This window comes from Anticarsia gemmatalis, chromosome 25 (assembly GCF_050436995.1).
Source record: "Anticarsia gemmatalis isolate Benzon Research Colony breed Stoneville strain chromosome 25, ilAntGemm2 primary, whole genome shotgun sequence".
NCBI classification, from domain to species: domain Eukaryota; kingdom Metazoa; phylum Arthropoda; class Insecta; order Lepidoptera; family Erebidae; genus Anticarsia; species Anticarsia gemmatalis.
Window position 1 is genome coordinate 6970079 of NC_134769.1, and position 17184 is coordinate 6987262.

Consider the following 17184-nt stretch of genomic DNA (forward strand, 5'->3'; position numbering starts at 1 on the left):
AGGTATGGCTACAATATTGCGTAGTTAATAAATTAGGTTCTTCTAATATTTACAGCGGTCGGTGAATTATCGATTGATTGCTATTTTTGAACTTAGTGTTGAAACAGATAGATACATTATTAATGGGACGACGACCCATGATATGCGAAAACGATCAATTACTTACCAGTAGATTCTATACGGCCTCTGCCTTACTGATACGTTGGAAAATTATTGTCATAATATTTTCACTAGAGAGATAATAAAAATAAAGAGACTAGGTACATAAATATTTCCTTATTGTATTTTTTTTGTTTGACATTTACCTGATAGACAATTAGTGCAAATTAATGAAAATATTTCATATTCCAGTTGATAAACTCATTGGTAACAACTCACAGATAAGTTTCGGATTCCCTATCCGATAGATACGTGACTGGAGATGTATCAATGCCTGTCAATATTTCACATGATAAACTAACCGACACTTATCCAGCAGTAGTAAAAGGTATTAAAAATAAAACAATTATTTAGTTAACGACACAGAACACTTTTATTACAATAGCAACAGATCACAATAGAAATGCATCTTCAAACTATAGCCCTCGGGGGACGGGCAGTGTCTAATTATTGCTTACACTTACATTATATATGCGAACTATCGCATTACAATACTTTTATTATTCTTCGTTTGGGTAAAGTATATTTATTCGTGAAATAAATGAAATTAAAAACATATTATTCGTTGATTTTTAAAATGTCAGGAGAATAATATGTCAGTATTTTTCGGTGAAACAAATGGACATATAATTTAGATTTTTGTTTTTTAATAATACTTCGACCCAAACGAATTAAAAATCACAAATAAATAAATAAGAGGGTGACCAGACAACACTCTCGATTATATTTTTGTTAATTTAAATAATTATAAAAATCACAGAATTTGAGGATACAGCATGTCCAAAAGTTATGGAGTCTACTTTAAACTTGCGACCACAATTAACTATTTTACATAAAAATACTTCATTTTTAAAAACATTCAAGGAAATATTAATAGCTGCCTTTTAAGAAATAGAACATAATTCATATTTTCTTAACGACGTATATTGTAATGTTGCCTTCGGATGAACATAAAATAGGTGGACAACTCCGATGGAATAAAAGCGTATGGTCTATTATACAGTAGACCACTTATGTCTTTTATATACTAACACTGCAATAATAGTATTTCAGTATTCAATGGTGTGCTAGCCGCAAGTTTTTTTATTATCGAAAAATATATTCATTTATGAATCCTCAGGACGGATGCTTAAGATATGTTTGTTTTATCTTTTCGTATATTGTCTCGAAATAAGAGTATTTACTATAATTTCATACATTAAAAAGTATTCTGTTCTCTTCTCTCCTAGCGTTCGAAACAATGCTAGAATGAGACAAAATATAATATAAAATTATAGTAAATGTTTAATCGATGCTCATATGTATAAAATTGGTAACGAATTATGTCGGTTTTAGGCCATAATATGGCACTTTTTTCTTTATATTTTAGAAATAAATGGCACTAATAAACCAGGCTTCTATTTAATGACAAAAACATTTAAAAAATAGCCTCCATAGCTATGCATTTCGCCCTTTACACTCAACATAATTTCGCTAATATTTTTATATGGTTAATTAGTTTGTTTGTCATCAAATTAAAACCTAGTTCGTCAAAAAGGCTGGACACAATAGTATTAGACTCCTTGTGGATAGTAATTATATCTAGAGTTACAACTTAATATCTAAGAAACAACACTTTTGGAATGAATTAGACGATCACAAGCCTTGGGTCAATTTGGCTACTTGTACAGAACGTCTAAAAAACAATAACTTCACCTCTTAATATAGATTTTATATTTGGTCTAAGACTTCATAGATCTACTGGCCATAGAAGGAATACTAGAATTTTAACAAAAAAACAAGATACGTCACAAAAATATTTTCGATGGTTTTATTTAACAACACTTATCTATAGTCTATTCCTTTTTACATGTTTATTTATGAAATGTTTTGTACAGGAACAGAATGGATGTCGCAATAATCATATTTTCAGGTTTAAATCATAAAAATTACTATGCATAGACGCTCTGTACACAGAAAATATAAAATCTAAGGCACTAATCAAGCAATGTACTTTAAAGTATTATTGCTTCAATCGTATCGAAGGGTAATGCGTGCTAATTAACTTATAGGATGACGTTATAAAATACAATAAATACTACATTCAACATTGATTTTATCTATTTATTATGCGATTCAAATTTTATTCAGTTAGTTCTACCGCCATTTCTGAGGATATTTTTGAAGACTAGCAACACCGAAATATTTATTTACGGTCCTTTGTTTGTGACTTTAAACACTCTTTGAACGTGTATTTCTATTTATGTTTACAGTAACTTCAATAATCCATTTTTTTTTAATGGAAAATAGCGACGCAAATACTAAACTCAATATAACATGAATCGCATAATAATATTCCTATCCACGCATTCGCATTAGTGACACAAAAGCATAAATATCAAATAGTTTAGTTAAATACACTACTAATCTCGTTCGGAAGCACCATTATACCAAAAAATATCTATCAAAAATACACCTAATTATAAATAAACGAAAAATTACGTAATTGTGACGATTTCATGATTTATTTGTTTACGTAAATGTAAAATGTATAGATATGTCTCTGTTTGACAAGTCTTAAATTATGCATAGTGAAATTTTTCATATTGGGAAAATCTCCTAAAAATAACACGTGTTGGGAAAATTCCTAATTTTACTAATCTTTGGATTTCTCGCGAATTTTAAATCACATAAATTTCGACTTTTAGTCAATCACAGTCTAACACAGCTTTTCAAAATATAGAGGAACTTAATAATCTATACTTATATCTTTCTATTCAATACTAAGTGACTTCAAGCCCCAAATACATCTACATGAATACATAATATAAGACTTAGCAACTTACCAAAAAAAACAAAAATATAGTTCTTAGAACTCGTAATGGGAAATTTCCCAACAGTAGTTATAGTATCATAATAAGAAATTTTCCCAATCATTCGATCACACGGTCGGTTTCAAACCTAAGCCTCGGGCTATATATTGTCAAAATCTCCAAAGGTATCAGCTTTTAACAATATTCTAACTTAACTAAAGTAATCAATTCTTTAAAGACCAGCCACTCATTGGATCCCAATACCCGAGTATATTTTAAACAACGGACTCATATGATCGGGATTGTTCGTGCGTTTCCGTACACATTCGTATTCATACGATGCGGCCGAACTCACAATGACTTACATTATGTTCAAACTATAGAAAGTGTACGTTCGGGATTTTTCGTGCATCTTCGTACAACGCATCTAATATGCAGCCGAACTAACTATGACTTGCAAGTAGTAACGCAACATTGACTTTACTTGACTTACACAACTCTTTCATTCAAAACCTTTGATATGAACTCACACGTACTGTTCAACTCACTACTACTCTAATAAATTAGTTTGGATATGTATTTGGACAATTTTCTTCAGAACATTTCAATAAGATTTACCTATATCAAAGTCATAGTATAAATCTAGATAATTATTTCAACAGAATATTAATTTATGACTTTCTTAAGAGTTAGGGCAAAATTGACCACTTTTCAACTGATCTGTTGTGGGGCCCATATTCTTAGAAATCTATAACAATATCGCTAAAATGACTTTCTACCCTAATTCTTAGAACTTAAGGTTTAATTTAAAATGACAAGATCTAGGTAAAGCTTTTTAAAATGTTGTCAAAATGTCAACATTTTGTAAATAATACCTCATTTTGTGTGTTTCATAATTCATGCTTTTTCATTGGTTGTGGTGAGTTTGGCTGTTTCGCTGTCGGAAGGGGGCGCTGGCTCTATGGTTTGGACTTTGATCATGGTGGGGATGGGGGTGGTAGGGGGCTCCGGTCTGGTGGCCACTGTAAGGGCTCCAGAGTTCACGTCTTCGATCGCTTTGCGAAGCTGTGGAAGAAAAAAATATAGTTTTATAGTTGGTGCTCATTTGTAGCATACTTTTACCATTTTTGGCTGTTAATGTATTTAGTTCGCCAATTAATAGTTAACTAAATGGTATAAAATGTAAAACAGTAGTCACTTTAATATGATTTGTAAAAATAAACTTTTCTATTTTAAAGATCTTGTAGTGTAAAATATAATATTATTTTTCAAAAATGTATGAACATACCTCTTTAAGCGATACTACACCGATGAGTCTACCGATGGCAGTCACATACGCTCTGCTTACACCCAACGTTGAGAATAGCGAGTGGACCTAGATAACACAAATATACCATTATTATATATCGAACCATCTCTCTCCTTCCCTTGCCCTTCAAAAGAGAGGGGGGTAGAGGGTGAGGGAGTAGAGGGAGAAGAGTGGGGGGTAGAGGGAGATGGGTGGGGGTAGAGAGAGAAGGGTGGGGAGGGATAAAGAGAGAAAGAGAGAGAGAGTGAGAGAGAGATAAATACAAAAAAGACCACAAGATAGAGAAAGTTTTTTTTTTTTTTTTTTTTTTTTTTTTTTTTTAATAACCCATATCTGTCCCACTGCAGGGCAAGGGTCTCCTCCCAAACGAGGGGGAGGGGTTCGGCCTTTAGTCCACCACGCTGGCCAAGTGCGGGTTGGGGACTTTGCATGCCCTCAATAAATGTATTAAACAAATTTTAGGCATGCAAGGTTTCCTCACGATGTTTTCCTTCACCGTTAGAGCAAGTGATAATTATTTCTAATACACACATAACTTCGAAAAGTCATTGGTGTGTTGCCTCGGATTCGAACCTGCGACCACTTGCGTGGGAGGTGCCAACTTAAACCACTCGGCTATCACTGCTAAAGTTATTAAGTTTAATTTATTTGCTTCATTTATGGTTTGTATGACGTTACCTTGAGTAATGAGGTCCTCTCTACAAGCTGGAAGGGTGCAGGGTCGATGTGACAGATGTATAAGTTCTCATCTTCGTATTCTGGGTCATCGGGGTGCTGGAAGAATAAAGATGAAAATTTCTATTAAGTCTTTGTAAAAATCAAGACTTCTAATAGACTTGCTATTCTGTTTGTGTCAAAATATTGTTAGCTAGCACGTACTGAAACTTATATTGTCAGATACAGACTAACGATTACATTGATGAACGGTGAAGGGCATTTAGCCGAAAAAAGATTCTGGAACACAAGGTTTCATCCTGGACGCGGGACAATACAGAATACCGGGATAATCCCGGATTTAATGTTGATCCAGGAATTGTAATTTAAACACATGAATTATATAAAGTCTGATATACTAACCATGTCTCTCTTCCTTGCGATTTGCAGCATTCTGTCAAAGTCGATCTCCTTGGCCATTTCTAGCTGCTCCCAAGCCTTCTGATCTTCGGGAGACATGTCGCATACTCGTTCACGTGGCTGTAGAGAATAAAAAGAAAATAATATTACTAAAGTAATCCAATCAACAAGCAGCCCTCCGTGGCGCAGTGGTTTAGGTCGCCACACCGCCATCATTGCGTCGGAAAGTCGGGTTCGATTCCCACACGGAAAAATTATTTGTGCGATCCACGAATAATTGTTTTGAGACTGGTTGTACTTCGTGTCCGTTATTCGTATGTTTGTAAAAGACCCCGCAACATAAGAGCAATTCTTAATGCTGGAGTTGTTTTTTTTTAAATAAATTAAGAAGAAGATAATACCTAAAAAAGTAGGTATAGAGCTACATAAAACACCTTGTTAATTAGATAGTAAAATATGGGTCAAAAGCCAAGTAACCCAAAGTAAATAATCCTTCATTTATTCATACTCAAAATAGTAATCGTTGTAACTACTTACTAATTGCACTTTCTTATTGATAGAAGGACTCCTAGGTAATGAAGACGGACTAAGCTGATCTGGTAGACCACCTTCAACATCCTGAAGCATGGACGAACGCTTGAAGATCGCTTCGAATGCTGCACGGATCCTGTACATTTATTATTAAGAGTTGTAAAACGATGAGTTGTCAATATAATTGTCTTATATAAAGTCCTATTTGCGATAATTAAAGAGCTGAGAGCGGTTTTTATACATTTTGAGTTTTTGTCGACCAGCTAGTAGATAATTGCACTTACTTTTTGACCATAAGTTTAAATGGTAAAGCAATATTTAATTCTCTTATAAGCAGTGCTTATTACATGCTAGGTAGGCATATGACGAGGTGGCCGAGTGGTTAAGGCGTTGGACTGCTAATCCAATGTGCTCTGCACGCGTGGGTTCGAATCCCATCCTCGTCGAATACTACTTTTTAAATTGTTTACCAAGTTTTAATAAGTATTTTTATAAGTATAAAGCTATTCCACGTAGAATTAAATAAAAAAAGGTGACGAAAACTAAAATCTAGTCAAGAAAATTTTCAATTTCCGATCATACGTTAATTAAAAAAATACCAGTAGTAGAAATAAGAATCTCTTTATGATAGTCAGTTAAAAATTGTTTCTAAGATTAGACAAATAAATCTCTTTAGAGCTTGGTAGTAGTTAGTTAGTAAAGTACATCAATATAATTTATATTGACACATGTATAATTCCAAGATCCTACGGCTAAAGCAAAGATTTTTCCTTACCTAGTTTCAGCGCCAGTGACAGTGGTGTACACTGAAGGTTGAGGAGTGGTGGGGGTCTGAGGAGCTGTTCCACCGGAAGACAGACCACGGGTCAGAGTGAACGAGTTCGTCTTCTTCAGGATTGACTTCGGACGGAACAGCTGACCTGGCGCTGGAAATAAAAAAATGGTTTAAATATGTTGCATCAAAATTATAGTAACTATTTTATTTATTTGCCAAATGTGTTTTATAAGAACAGTATTTTACTAATATACTTTCGATAGATGATGACTAATACCTTTATATACCTATCTAGTTAGGTGTGTTATATACTCGTACGTGAATGATCGAAATACACTCTTTTTTACAAATGATGTGAAAATGCAATAATATGGGCATAGCAACGAAGGAAAGTTAGAAGATCGCCTAATGACAGATACTGAAAGCTGTACAAACAAGTAACTGTATCCTACCAATCTTATAGCTAGTGGCTCTAACAAACAAAATTAGCTCTAAAATATAATAATCTAATCACGACTGAACTGTCTACTTACAAAATAAAATAATACACAAAATATACCGTTACATCAAAATCCCACAATAACGTAGCTTGTACTGATAGCACCTATCTACTATAAAAAAAACTAAATAAATACGTAGAAAGGAAACGTATCATACAGTTCAAATATTCGATCCAAGGCACTCTATGCAGTAGTTTTTGAACATGGTAAGTCACCACCATAGAACTGCGGTGTCTCGGAGATATACCTACTGTGAATAAAACGATTACTACAGTATTTTATTATTCACTTTTTTGTAACTATAAATCTATCCCAAAGTTACATTTTGGGTTGCGTTTTTCAGACGACGTAATTCTTTTTTAAAGCGCCTTGTTTATTCAAGTTTGTCCCCTGGCCTCGACCCCATTTTTTAAGATGGCGGGCGAGGAACAAGGGTGGTGATCCAACAAACTTGAACTTATGTTCATACCGACCTCCCATATACTTTAAAAAAATAAAATTGCGTCCTCTGAAAAACGCAAGCTGAGGCCCAAAAAAATGTAGATTGATGTATGATGAAATGTAATGTAAAGCAAACTTACCAGGTATCAGTCCTCCTTGATCTTTGGTAGTGAGGGAAGTTCCTCTCGTCATGCCAGTGCCGGGGACTTGCAGCATATCTGGCGCCGGAGTCACCTGATTGTGGAAAATAAAGTTATAAGCTAGTCTTAAGGCAAGTTGGTAAGTAATATTTTAGTGGCTTATAAATAAAGTTAGGATTCTATCATATTTCTACCTAGAGGGTAGTAGTGGTCCTAAACACATTTCTAAATAGGAAACGTCACAATGGTTTCTAAAACCAAACAGCCAAAATAAAATGCTTAAACATTATAAATGTTTATACTACTCTATAAGGACATCCTTCTAAAAACACTATAACAAGAACACAAAAGTAATTTATTTTTAAAACAACAACAATACATAATCTTAAACAACATTCTTCCAAATTTCACCCCACCTTGGTCCTCTCAGCTTTCATGTACTAAAACACTACTAACTACAATCACCTAACTCTTCGCTACAGCACTTACAAACAAGCAAAGAAACAAACATACAAACAAATTTCTCACCTCAAATCTCGAAGGTCTTCTAACTTTCTTCCTAGCCTCTTCGTCTCGTCTCCTCATCTCAGCTTCTCTGTGCCATAATGCCGCTATCTGCAGCCTCCTGTCTCTGCCCACCTGCTTCTCTATAACCTTGACCAGCTCCCAGCGGTGGATAGAGCCGAGGAGTACCATGGATGAAGGACTGTCTACTAGTGGGAAACTTTTTATAGTCTGTGAAAAAAGAAGGGTTAGTTAGGTGGTGTATTATTACCTTAAAATCAACATTTGTAGTAGTGAATGCGACGGTAAATTATAAGATCACAACTTCGAATCCCGTCTTGGGTAAATTGTTTCCTAATTTTTTTTAAGAATATTTCGATTTTCGGTAGCAGCCCAGAGTTTGGTGAAATAACCGTAAACTAACATTCAATGAAATGCTTAACAATATTCAAAAGCAAGTCTAGTATATTACAATAGTAGCATTTTTTAAATCGCGTTAATTACTTGGGTCCAAAAAATAGATTAGTATTGGTCTGATTTATTAAATATTTAACTTTTTTGTTTGAAAGTGAGTCTCCTACCTTGTTCTCTTTGAGGAGATCCTTGAGCTGCTGGAAGGTCATCCTGTTCCAAATGTATTTGACGTCACGCACCATGAAGTCCTCCACGCAAATGTCATACATACCTGTAATAAATTAAAATATTTGCTTACCATTGCTTTTAAACTTTCGCATTGCATGTTTATAAAATAATATACACACAGTGTAAACTGTGCCGAAATGTCAGACATTTCAAAGTAAAATGTCTGACATATCGGCATTTTGTTCTTATAGCTAATGATCAAAGTTTAATACGTGAATTTTCATGAGTCTATAAACTCTGTTTGAAAACGAAAAATTAAAAAAAATGTTTAATTCTATTTAATTCTATTCAGCCATTTAAGTATGAACAAAGGACAAGTAAATACTATTTTATTTATGTTATTATCCTAAAAATAAATCGTTACTTGTGCAGTAAATACACATTTACATTTATTAAGTATGGGAGAAAGCAACAATATAGTATTTACTAGCTGACCCGCGCAACTTCGCTTGCGTCACTTAAGGGAGAATGGGTCAATTTTTTTCCCGTTTTTGTAACATTTTTTACTGGTGCTCTGCTCCTATTAGTCGTAGCGTGATGATATAACCTTCCTCGATAAATGGGCTATCTAACACTGAAAGAATTTTTCAAATCGGACCAGTAGTTCCTGAGATTAGCGCGTTCAAACAAACAAACAAATGAACAAACAAACAATCAAACAAACAAACTCTTCAGCTTTATAATATAAGTATAGATGGGAGAAAGCAACAATATATTATTTATTTATTAACAACTGTTTCGCAGGTGATTACAGTTAAACAAACAAAAGGTGTTTTATAGTGCATTCTGAGTTTGACTACTTATAGACCAACACCTTCGATTAATTCTAAGGTAATAATTATATAATGCATTTATTTTAATTTTAGCTTTCAGAGTTGCATGTTAAAATTTAGTTCTTGCTATAGCTGTAGTGTTAAAGTTTTATATGCGAAAATTTAAAACAAATATGTTTCCTATTTTTATAAATTATCACTAAAATTGAAAAAACTTTCATGCTAAAATATTGCTAATCCAATTTTATGACTTAATATCACAATAGTTAAAAAAATATGAAGTATGATCATTAGAAATAATTCTCACATCTTTTTTCAGAAACAATGTTCAAATTACTCGTCATCGCCGTACTACTCCCGACAATACACAGTCAACTACTCCCGACAATCCACAGTCAACTACCACCGAACCAAGCACTGGTCAACTTCACACAACTATTCGGAACAAACCCTCGCTGCGGGAGGAGTTTCGAAGACCTCGCTACATACGACGGCTACCGAGTAGAAAAGCATTACGTCATCACAAGCGACGGGTACATACTAACTTTATTTCACATCTTTCCACACATCAGTTGTACAGTTATAAAACTAATACATGTTTTGTTCATGCATGGACTGTACCTAAGCGGCATCGATTGCCTCGTACCGGGGCCGAAAAAAGCCATTTGCTACATACTTGCAGATGCCTGCTACCACGTCTGGGTGGGCAACAACAGAGGCAACGTATACTCAAGAAACCACACAATTTACAACCCAAATACAGACAAGATTTTCTGGAGATTCGACTACGAAGATATGGCTAGAAAAGACATGCCTGCGATAATAGACTTTATTTTAATAAAAACAGGTACAACACAGATATTTTTTGTCGGACACTCTCAAGGTATGGCATGTTTGATTCTGTGTCTATCGTTCTATGGGGAATACAACGCTAAGATAAAGTTCGCGATAGGTTTATCGACCTCTACTTGGTTGTATCATGCGCGGTTAATCGTGTTGACTCTTCAAGCGATTTTGGCAACGGAAAACATATTGTCGTATGACGGAGAAATCTTTCCATATGGTGGTATAGTACAGAGTACGGCGGACGCATGTTGTGCTACTAGTAATATTTCATACCCTGGTTGTGCGGCCGCTGTATTCGCATTATTTGGCTGTGATATAACATCATTGAGTCCCGATACAATAGCTGTTGCCGTCTCCGTAGAACCATCAGGCACTTCCATAGAAGACTTTTTGAAATGGGGTCACACAGTCTTAAACGGCTTTGGCTACAAAGACTACGGTACAGCCGGCAATTTAGAACATTACAAGTCTATAATACCTCCTACATATGATTTATCAAATTACACTGCGAAAACTACTTTCGTTTACAGTGATGGTGATTATATTTGCGATGAGGAAGATTTAAAGATATTAATAAGTAATTTGGTGAATGATGAACAGATTTTTGTGTGTAAATTGTCTGATGATACGTTCTGTCATGTTGATTATATATATTCTAATAAGACAACTGAATATATCTATCCTATTTTGTTGGCCGCTTTTGATAATGATACTTATGTTTGTACTTAATGCTATCGTATTGACAAATAATTTCTGGTTTAGTTACGCTTAATACGTACCTACGTAATTACGTATATTAAAATAATAAGAAATATTCAAGTGTTTCATTAATTTGCTTCCTACTAAAGACACCTACTAAATACATACTTCTATGAAAAGAGTTCCTTTACACAGGTACCACGCATTATTTTTTCTTTGTAAGTCTATATTGTACTACTGCTGGACAAAGGCTCATTTCCTACCAACTGTCCTTATTGCCTTCGTCCTATATTGAGTTATACATTTATTTTTATTATAGAAATCGGTTACAAACAACTTAACTTTAATAACATATGTGACCCCTAATTAATAAATAAACACAATGTTAAACTAAAAGTCAAACTACACATTTATTAATAATAATACTTATATATTATAAAAATATACATTGAATAACTTTTAGAACACTTGTTCAAACTAATAACCTTTAATAGATATCAAATAAATATGAAACATGTGTTATAATTGAATGAGTAGGTACATGACGAGGTGGCCGAGTGGTTAAGGCGTTGGACTGCTAATCCAATGTGCTCTGCACGCGTGGGTTCGAATCCCATCCTCGTCGGTACTTTTTAAAGGTTTATTAGAATAATTTACAGAACAAGTTTTAAAGCAAGAGCAAGTTTTGGAAAATACGTGAACGAACATTCATAATATAATTATATTAAAAAGTACTTACTAAGTACTATGTCTAAAAGCATTTTAATTAGAATGTAATTTAGCAAATCCTTCTTCAATAGTTTGAGTGTTTTGGATATTTTTTTTGCAGCCGTATTGTTCGGGAGGAAACCTTTGCCCAGCAGTGGGACATTAATGTGTTTAATTAATAAAATAGCAGCTAGTTACAACAAACTGAGTAATGCACCTATAAAATAAGCGATGATATCGAAGAAAAACGGTAAACAAGTTTTCAATCATCGCGATAAGCAGAACACTACTTGTCACGATTATTAAAATAACACTTTGCCTTCCACCATGTGAAAACTCTGTGCGTATGGAATAGGTTTGTAGTTTCAAAGATTTAAGCAGAAAATAGACAATGTACAAAAGCTTTCTTTCCAAATGTTGTTAAACATTAATATTAATAAAAAAAAATAATTATTATGAAAAGAGCCAATGGGTATAGAGAATAATTAATATGCTTGAACCTAAATTCTATCTTGAATTCTGTTTAATTAATCCTTGTGACTAAACTAAGTATATAATTTATAATATTAGGCATTTAATTAAAGAATCATATCCAAATACAAACTGAAAAAAAACCTATAAGGTATTAGTTTTCTTAAAATAAAGCAAACTTTTCTTAAATTAAGCCTTATCAAGCAAAACTTCTTTAAAAATTGTAAAGTTTGCACCAATTTCCATTTTTTCATTTATTACCCCTATTTATTCAAGATTTTATTTAATTTTCAACAACTTTTCAACCCTTAAATTTTACAATAAACCTTCAACATTCCCAAAAAGTATCGACGAGGATGGGATTCGAACCCACGCGTGCAGAGCACATTGGATTAGCAGTCCAACGCCTTAACCACTCGGCCACCTCGTCGTATGCAAGGAGCGTCAAAATTTGCTATTCCAATGTAAAATGCATGGTGTAATTTCTATGCATTTATTTCACACAAATATGGGGTTATAAAAGTTGTTATTGTTTTTCGAAAACAAAAAGCATTTGTGTAAATTGTTTTGTATGTTTTTTAGTTTATTGGAGAAAGTTGGAGTAGCATCACGCTTTTAGTGCTTTCAGGGGTAGGCAAACTTGTACAACAATTAAGTATTTAAATAAATTTCAAATACCAAAGAGTTATATTTACCGTAAATTTGCGTTGATAGCAAACGTACGATTTTTCTAATCGTCCGTTATTCTAATGAGAGTGGGCAGAGACCAAAGAACACCACATGATAGGATACCTACAAACTTTTTTCACTTCATAATATCACACAGGGCCGCCGATTACAAGTACTATTGTTACTACAAGCGCCTTATGTAAAACTTTAATTTATGTAAATAGATAAACGCACACCAATTAGCCAGTATTTAATGAAAATACCTGTCTACTACTGGAACTAGAATAACGATGTTTTGAATGAAAATGTAAGAAATTCAACATTTTATCGAATGTTCGTTTTACATACATCATAGACATATATACATAAGATCACGCTTGTTATATTCGAAAGTGTATGAAATATACCCACGTTTTACCAATAACAATGTAAGTCAGTAATAAAAATAATTTAACATAAATTACAAAAGACCGATACTACTATACCCGACTCGAACCCAAGATCCCAAGATCCCATGATCAGCACTTAGATACACTGTCGACCACGCCACATAGGTACTCAAAGGCTTTAAATCATAAACAAAATATACTCACGGCTAGCAGAAGACAGCAGGTCGGGCAGATAAGGTAGTTTCTTGATAAGAATGATGCTGTCGAAGCAGGAAGGTTGCAGGAGCGAGGCGGTCGCGTTAGCTGCTAGTACTGCAGCCATTATTGGTAGTAAGTGGGTCACCTGAAGATTTAAAATGTATCGATGAGTAAAAATTTATTTGTTTTAATTTTGAACTGTTTATTAAGGTATTTGATAATGATTTGTTTGAGGTAAAATAAGAAGCGGAATAATTGGAAGATTTTTTTTTATGTCTTGTTGTAGATGTTCAGGACTAGGTTGTATCTTAAGTTACAAGGTTTAGTTTGTGTAATGTATTGAATTGAGTTTAATGGAAAATATTTAAGAGGTATCGATTGAAACATTTATGTATGGCAAAATCAAAAATATAGAGCGGTTTCAATTTAGACTTTTCTAAATAGAAAAAATAAAAAAAAATAATGAACCTTTTTGCGTTTTTAGGTAAATAAATGGTTTGTATGTGAAATAAATAAATGGTATGTATACTGTACCTGTCCAGTCATCTCGCTGACGATGACAATAGTGGAGACGGTGTGAGTGACGGCTCCTGTGAACGCTGCTGCTCCAACTACTGCGTAACCACCTGAATACAGCCAAAAATGGTAAGCGTCGCAGTAAAATTACAAGTAATTACAACATTGAGTTGAAGACTGAGTTTCAAAAATGTATTTTGGCATTACAATAAGATACTTTTTGACACATGAGTTGCGAGTTTATTTATGTGAATTTAAGGTATTTAAAAAACATCTAATGAATCTATTTGCCTGTAATATAACTAAGAGAAATAAAAATGTGTTTAAATAGTAGTATTAATCGATTAATACCAGTTAAGAAATTTACACAAACGACATTCTCCCAAAACAACCAACGGATTAACAATACTATACTTCAATATATCCAAGTCACCGACCTGCTGACGTGTGTTGGCGGCTTAATGTCAGCGGCTTTTTATACCAAAATAATCATATCAGCGACTTTTACATTGCATTTGAAATAAAACCTTACCAGGTAATATCTTCTGTATATGTCCTCCATAAGCCACGCCCAAGGGACAGAAGTAGTGCATGACTTCTCCAGTGAACCGGCCGAGCGACGCGCCCATCTTGAACGCCGGCACGAAGATACCGGCCGGCACCGGCAACGTGCACGATACCATGCTTAGGAAGAACTGGAAAATGGGAAAAAAAATATGTCAAAGTTATTTTTTACTAGGATATGGGAAACTCAAGAATTATGTCCCAGTTTGGAGTTGTTCTTTGACGGCTGAGTCTATTTCAGTCGCTTAGAGATAGATTGATAGAAATAAATAAGTCTATAAAAGATCGTTACTAAAAGATAGACAGACGCCGTTTTTAGCCGAAACTCGGAGCCCATTCTTTAGGATTTCTTGTTCGATAGTCAGTTTAAATCAATTCCCACAAACCTTATTGCACATGCCTTTTTATAAAAATCCTTGCAGTAATTTTTGAGTATTGTAAAGCGGAACGTGAACAGAGCGGGGAGGGATTATGATGTACAATCCGCGGTCTTAGTATCTTATTTGTTCATTAGGTTAGATAAAAATAAATATATATATATAAGTGCTAATAGGCATTGGTAATTATAGTATATTTATCATTTAATTATACAGTTGTTCAAATAAACATTATAAAAGTATTATTTTACATGATTTGTGGAATCATAATTAGACGCTATTTTCATATGACGAGGTGGCCGAGTGGTTAAGGCGTTGGACTGCTAATCCAATGTGCTCTGCACGCGTGGGTTCGAATCCCATCCTCGTCGATATGTCTTTTTGTATATTTCACGAAGTTATTTATCTATATAATTTTTTGCTATTCTTTTTTCCTAAACAGTTGCCGGGTTCAAATCCTTGACGTTACTAACATAAATTTATTAGCCACTACATTATAGCTACATACATTTCTGACTACCCATTAAAAACGCCAAAAACCTGTGTAAACGTCTGTTACGCTTTTGTGTCTAAATAGCTATACCAAATTTCATAAAACTCTGCCTGATTAGAGTATACTTACAATAGAAAAGAAGAATATAATAAGACATCCGAAGTGATCGACCTCGGGAGTTTGCCAGTGGGACACTATAGATGCTTGTTCAGCCGTCAGGTCGTCTGTCCATGTGAAGTTTGAGAATAGAGACAGCACCTGGAATTTATCACAATAGGAGTAAGATATATTATGTGTTAGTGTAAAGTGGTAACAGTAGTAGGTGCTATGCAAAATGATTGTGCATTCCTTATGAGAGCTTTTTTATATGGATAGAAGGTTTTCAAGAGATTTTTACCGTTTTATTTTATCGATATATAATTTTGGTTTAATGAAATTATGTTTTGATTTTGATTGAGAGTTCTTCAACATCGGAATCTTGTAGCTGATTCTGATTATACGGGAAAAATCTTGTCTGATCAAAATGTTTTGAACAAGTTATTAGGTATGTAACTAGAATGATTATATGTCGACATTTTGAATAAAGTGCTACCAATATTATGTGCATACCAAGGGTCTGCCAAAAAGTGTTTAATATAAAAATGAAATGAGTTATGGAAACAGGCGTATATTACTAATGCAGTACGAAAGACCGAGCATTGTTTCTTATGAAGAAAAATGTATCAATATACTACAATTCTACATGCATGAGCATCGCAATGACAGAAATTGGATACTCAACATGCTAAGACCCAAAATGCAGAATATTCTCGATATCTACAGGAAAAATAAAAATTTCTAAAAGAAAGATGTACCAAAAGTTTTTACAGAAACGATAGTTCAACGGGCCCATTCACTTACCGTCAAACTTTGCTGCAAATTTAAACGAAATGTGATGAGTATTGGGATAAATATATGAATTATTTCTTAACTATGATTATGTGTGTGCTGAATGTGACAATTATTGCTTTGAATAATGGGCCACGCAATGCAAGTGCCAGTGCGGTCTCTTATGAGGCTTTTTATTTACAAAACATATCATTTTACAATTTTTTTATAAATTATACTACTAAATTCAATCCAAAACGAAAAATCTATTTCTACTTCTACTAAAAATATCACATAAAAATTAACTAAATTGATCTGCAATAACAATATTTGTAATGACTCCCTATTTTGTTTAATTTGAATTTGTCATGTATTAACATGACAAAAGATACAAATAAAATTACAAATAAGTACGTAACAACCAGGTGAGGCCTGCCACCACCATTAACACATTAACATAATAAAATAAACAGATAATAATGTACCTGTTCCTGGTTGCCGAGGTCAGCTGCCATGTACTTGCCGATCCCTGGAGGGAACAGGATCGACATCACCACTAAAGTCACGAAGCCCGGGTATATGAAGCGACTGGAAATTGTAAAAATAAACAATTTATTTATATAGGCTTACTACATTTAATTTAAAAAAAAAATCCAAAAGGACTATTTCTGAACACTATCGAGAAAATATAAAGGAAAACGATCTAACGTCCCCCTGCTTCGGAGGGCACGTTAAAAGTCCCGGTTG

General features: G+C 33.9%; 2 protein-coding genes and 4 non-coding genes across 12 annotated transcripts in view; 4 read left to right on the forward strand and 2 right to left on the reverse strand.

The window, feature by feature from the left end:
* Positions 1-511: 511 nt before the first annotated feature.
* ClC-a (chloride channel protein 2) overlaps positions 512-17184 on the reverse strand; it is a 74189-nt gene continuing 57516 nt past the window's right edge. For all 7 annotated transcript variants that reach the window (XM_076130987.1, XM_076130983.1, XM_076130981.1 and 4 more), the window contains 14 exons: positions 16923-17025; positions 15700-15828; positions 14669-14831; positions 14155-14246; positions 13627-13765; positions 8807-8910; positions 8250-8456; positions 7722-7815; positions 6641-6791; positions 5872-6001; positions 5338-5454; positions 4939-5034; positions 4240-4326; positions 512-4016 (listed from right to left, as the gene is read on the reverse strand). In XM_076130987.1, the coding sequence (XP_075987102.1) occupies positions 3849-4016; positions 4240-4326; positions 4939-5034; positions 5338-5454; positions 5872-6001; positions 6641-6791; positions 7722-7815; positions 8250-8456; positions 8807-8910; positions 13627-13765; positions 14155-14246; positions 14669-14831; positions 15700-15828; positions 16923-17025 (1780 nt within the window). In that variant the 3' untranslated portion in view covers positions 512-3848. The remainder of the gene's footprint in view (positions 4017-4239; positions 4327-4938; positions 5035-5337; positions 5455-5871; positions 6002-6640; positions 6792-7721; positions 7816-8249; positions 8457-8806; positions 8911-13626; positions 13766-14154; positions 14247-14668; positions 14832-15699; positions 15829-16922; positions 17026-17184) is intronic.
* Positions 6230-6311, forward strand: TRNAS-GCU (transfer RNA serine (anticodon GCU)). The gene has a single exon. It is a non-coding gene; the product is annotated as a tRNA-Ser (tRNA).
* LOC142983997 (lipase 3-like) lies at positions 9965-11215 on the forward strand. Its single transcript, XM_076131260.1, has one exon. It carries the CDS (start codon positions 9965-9967, stop codon positions 11213-11215), a length of 1251 nt encoding a protein of 416 aa, XP_075987375.1.
* Positions 11729-11810, forward strand: TRNAS-GCU (transfer RNA serine (anticodon GCU)). The gene has a single exon. It is a non-coding gene; the product is annotated as a tRNA-Ser (tRNA).
* Positions 12713-12794, reverse strand: TRNAS-GCU (transfer RNA serine (anticodon GCU)). Its single transcript has one exon. It is a non-coding gene; the product is annotated as a tRNA-Ser (tRNA).
* On the forward strand, positions 15367-15448 carry TRNAS-GCU (transfer RNA serine (anticodon GCU)). The gene has a single exon. It is a non-coding gene; the product is annotated as a tRNA-Ser (tRNA).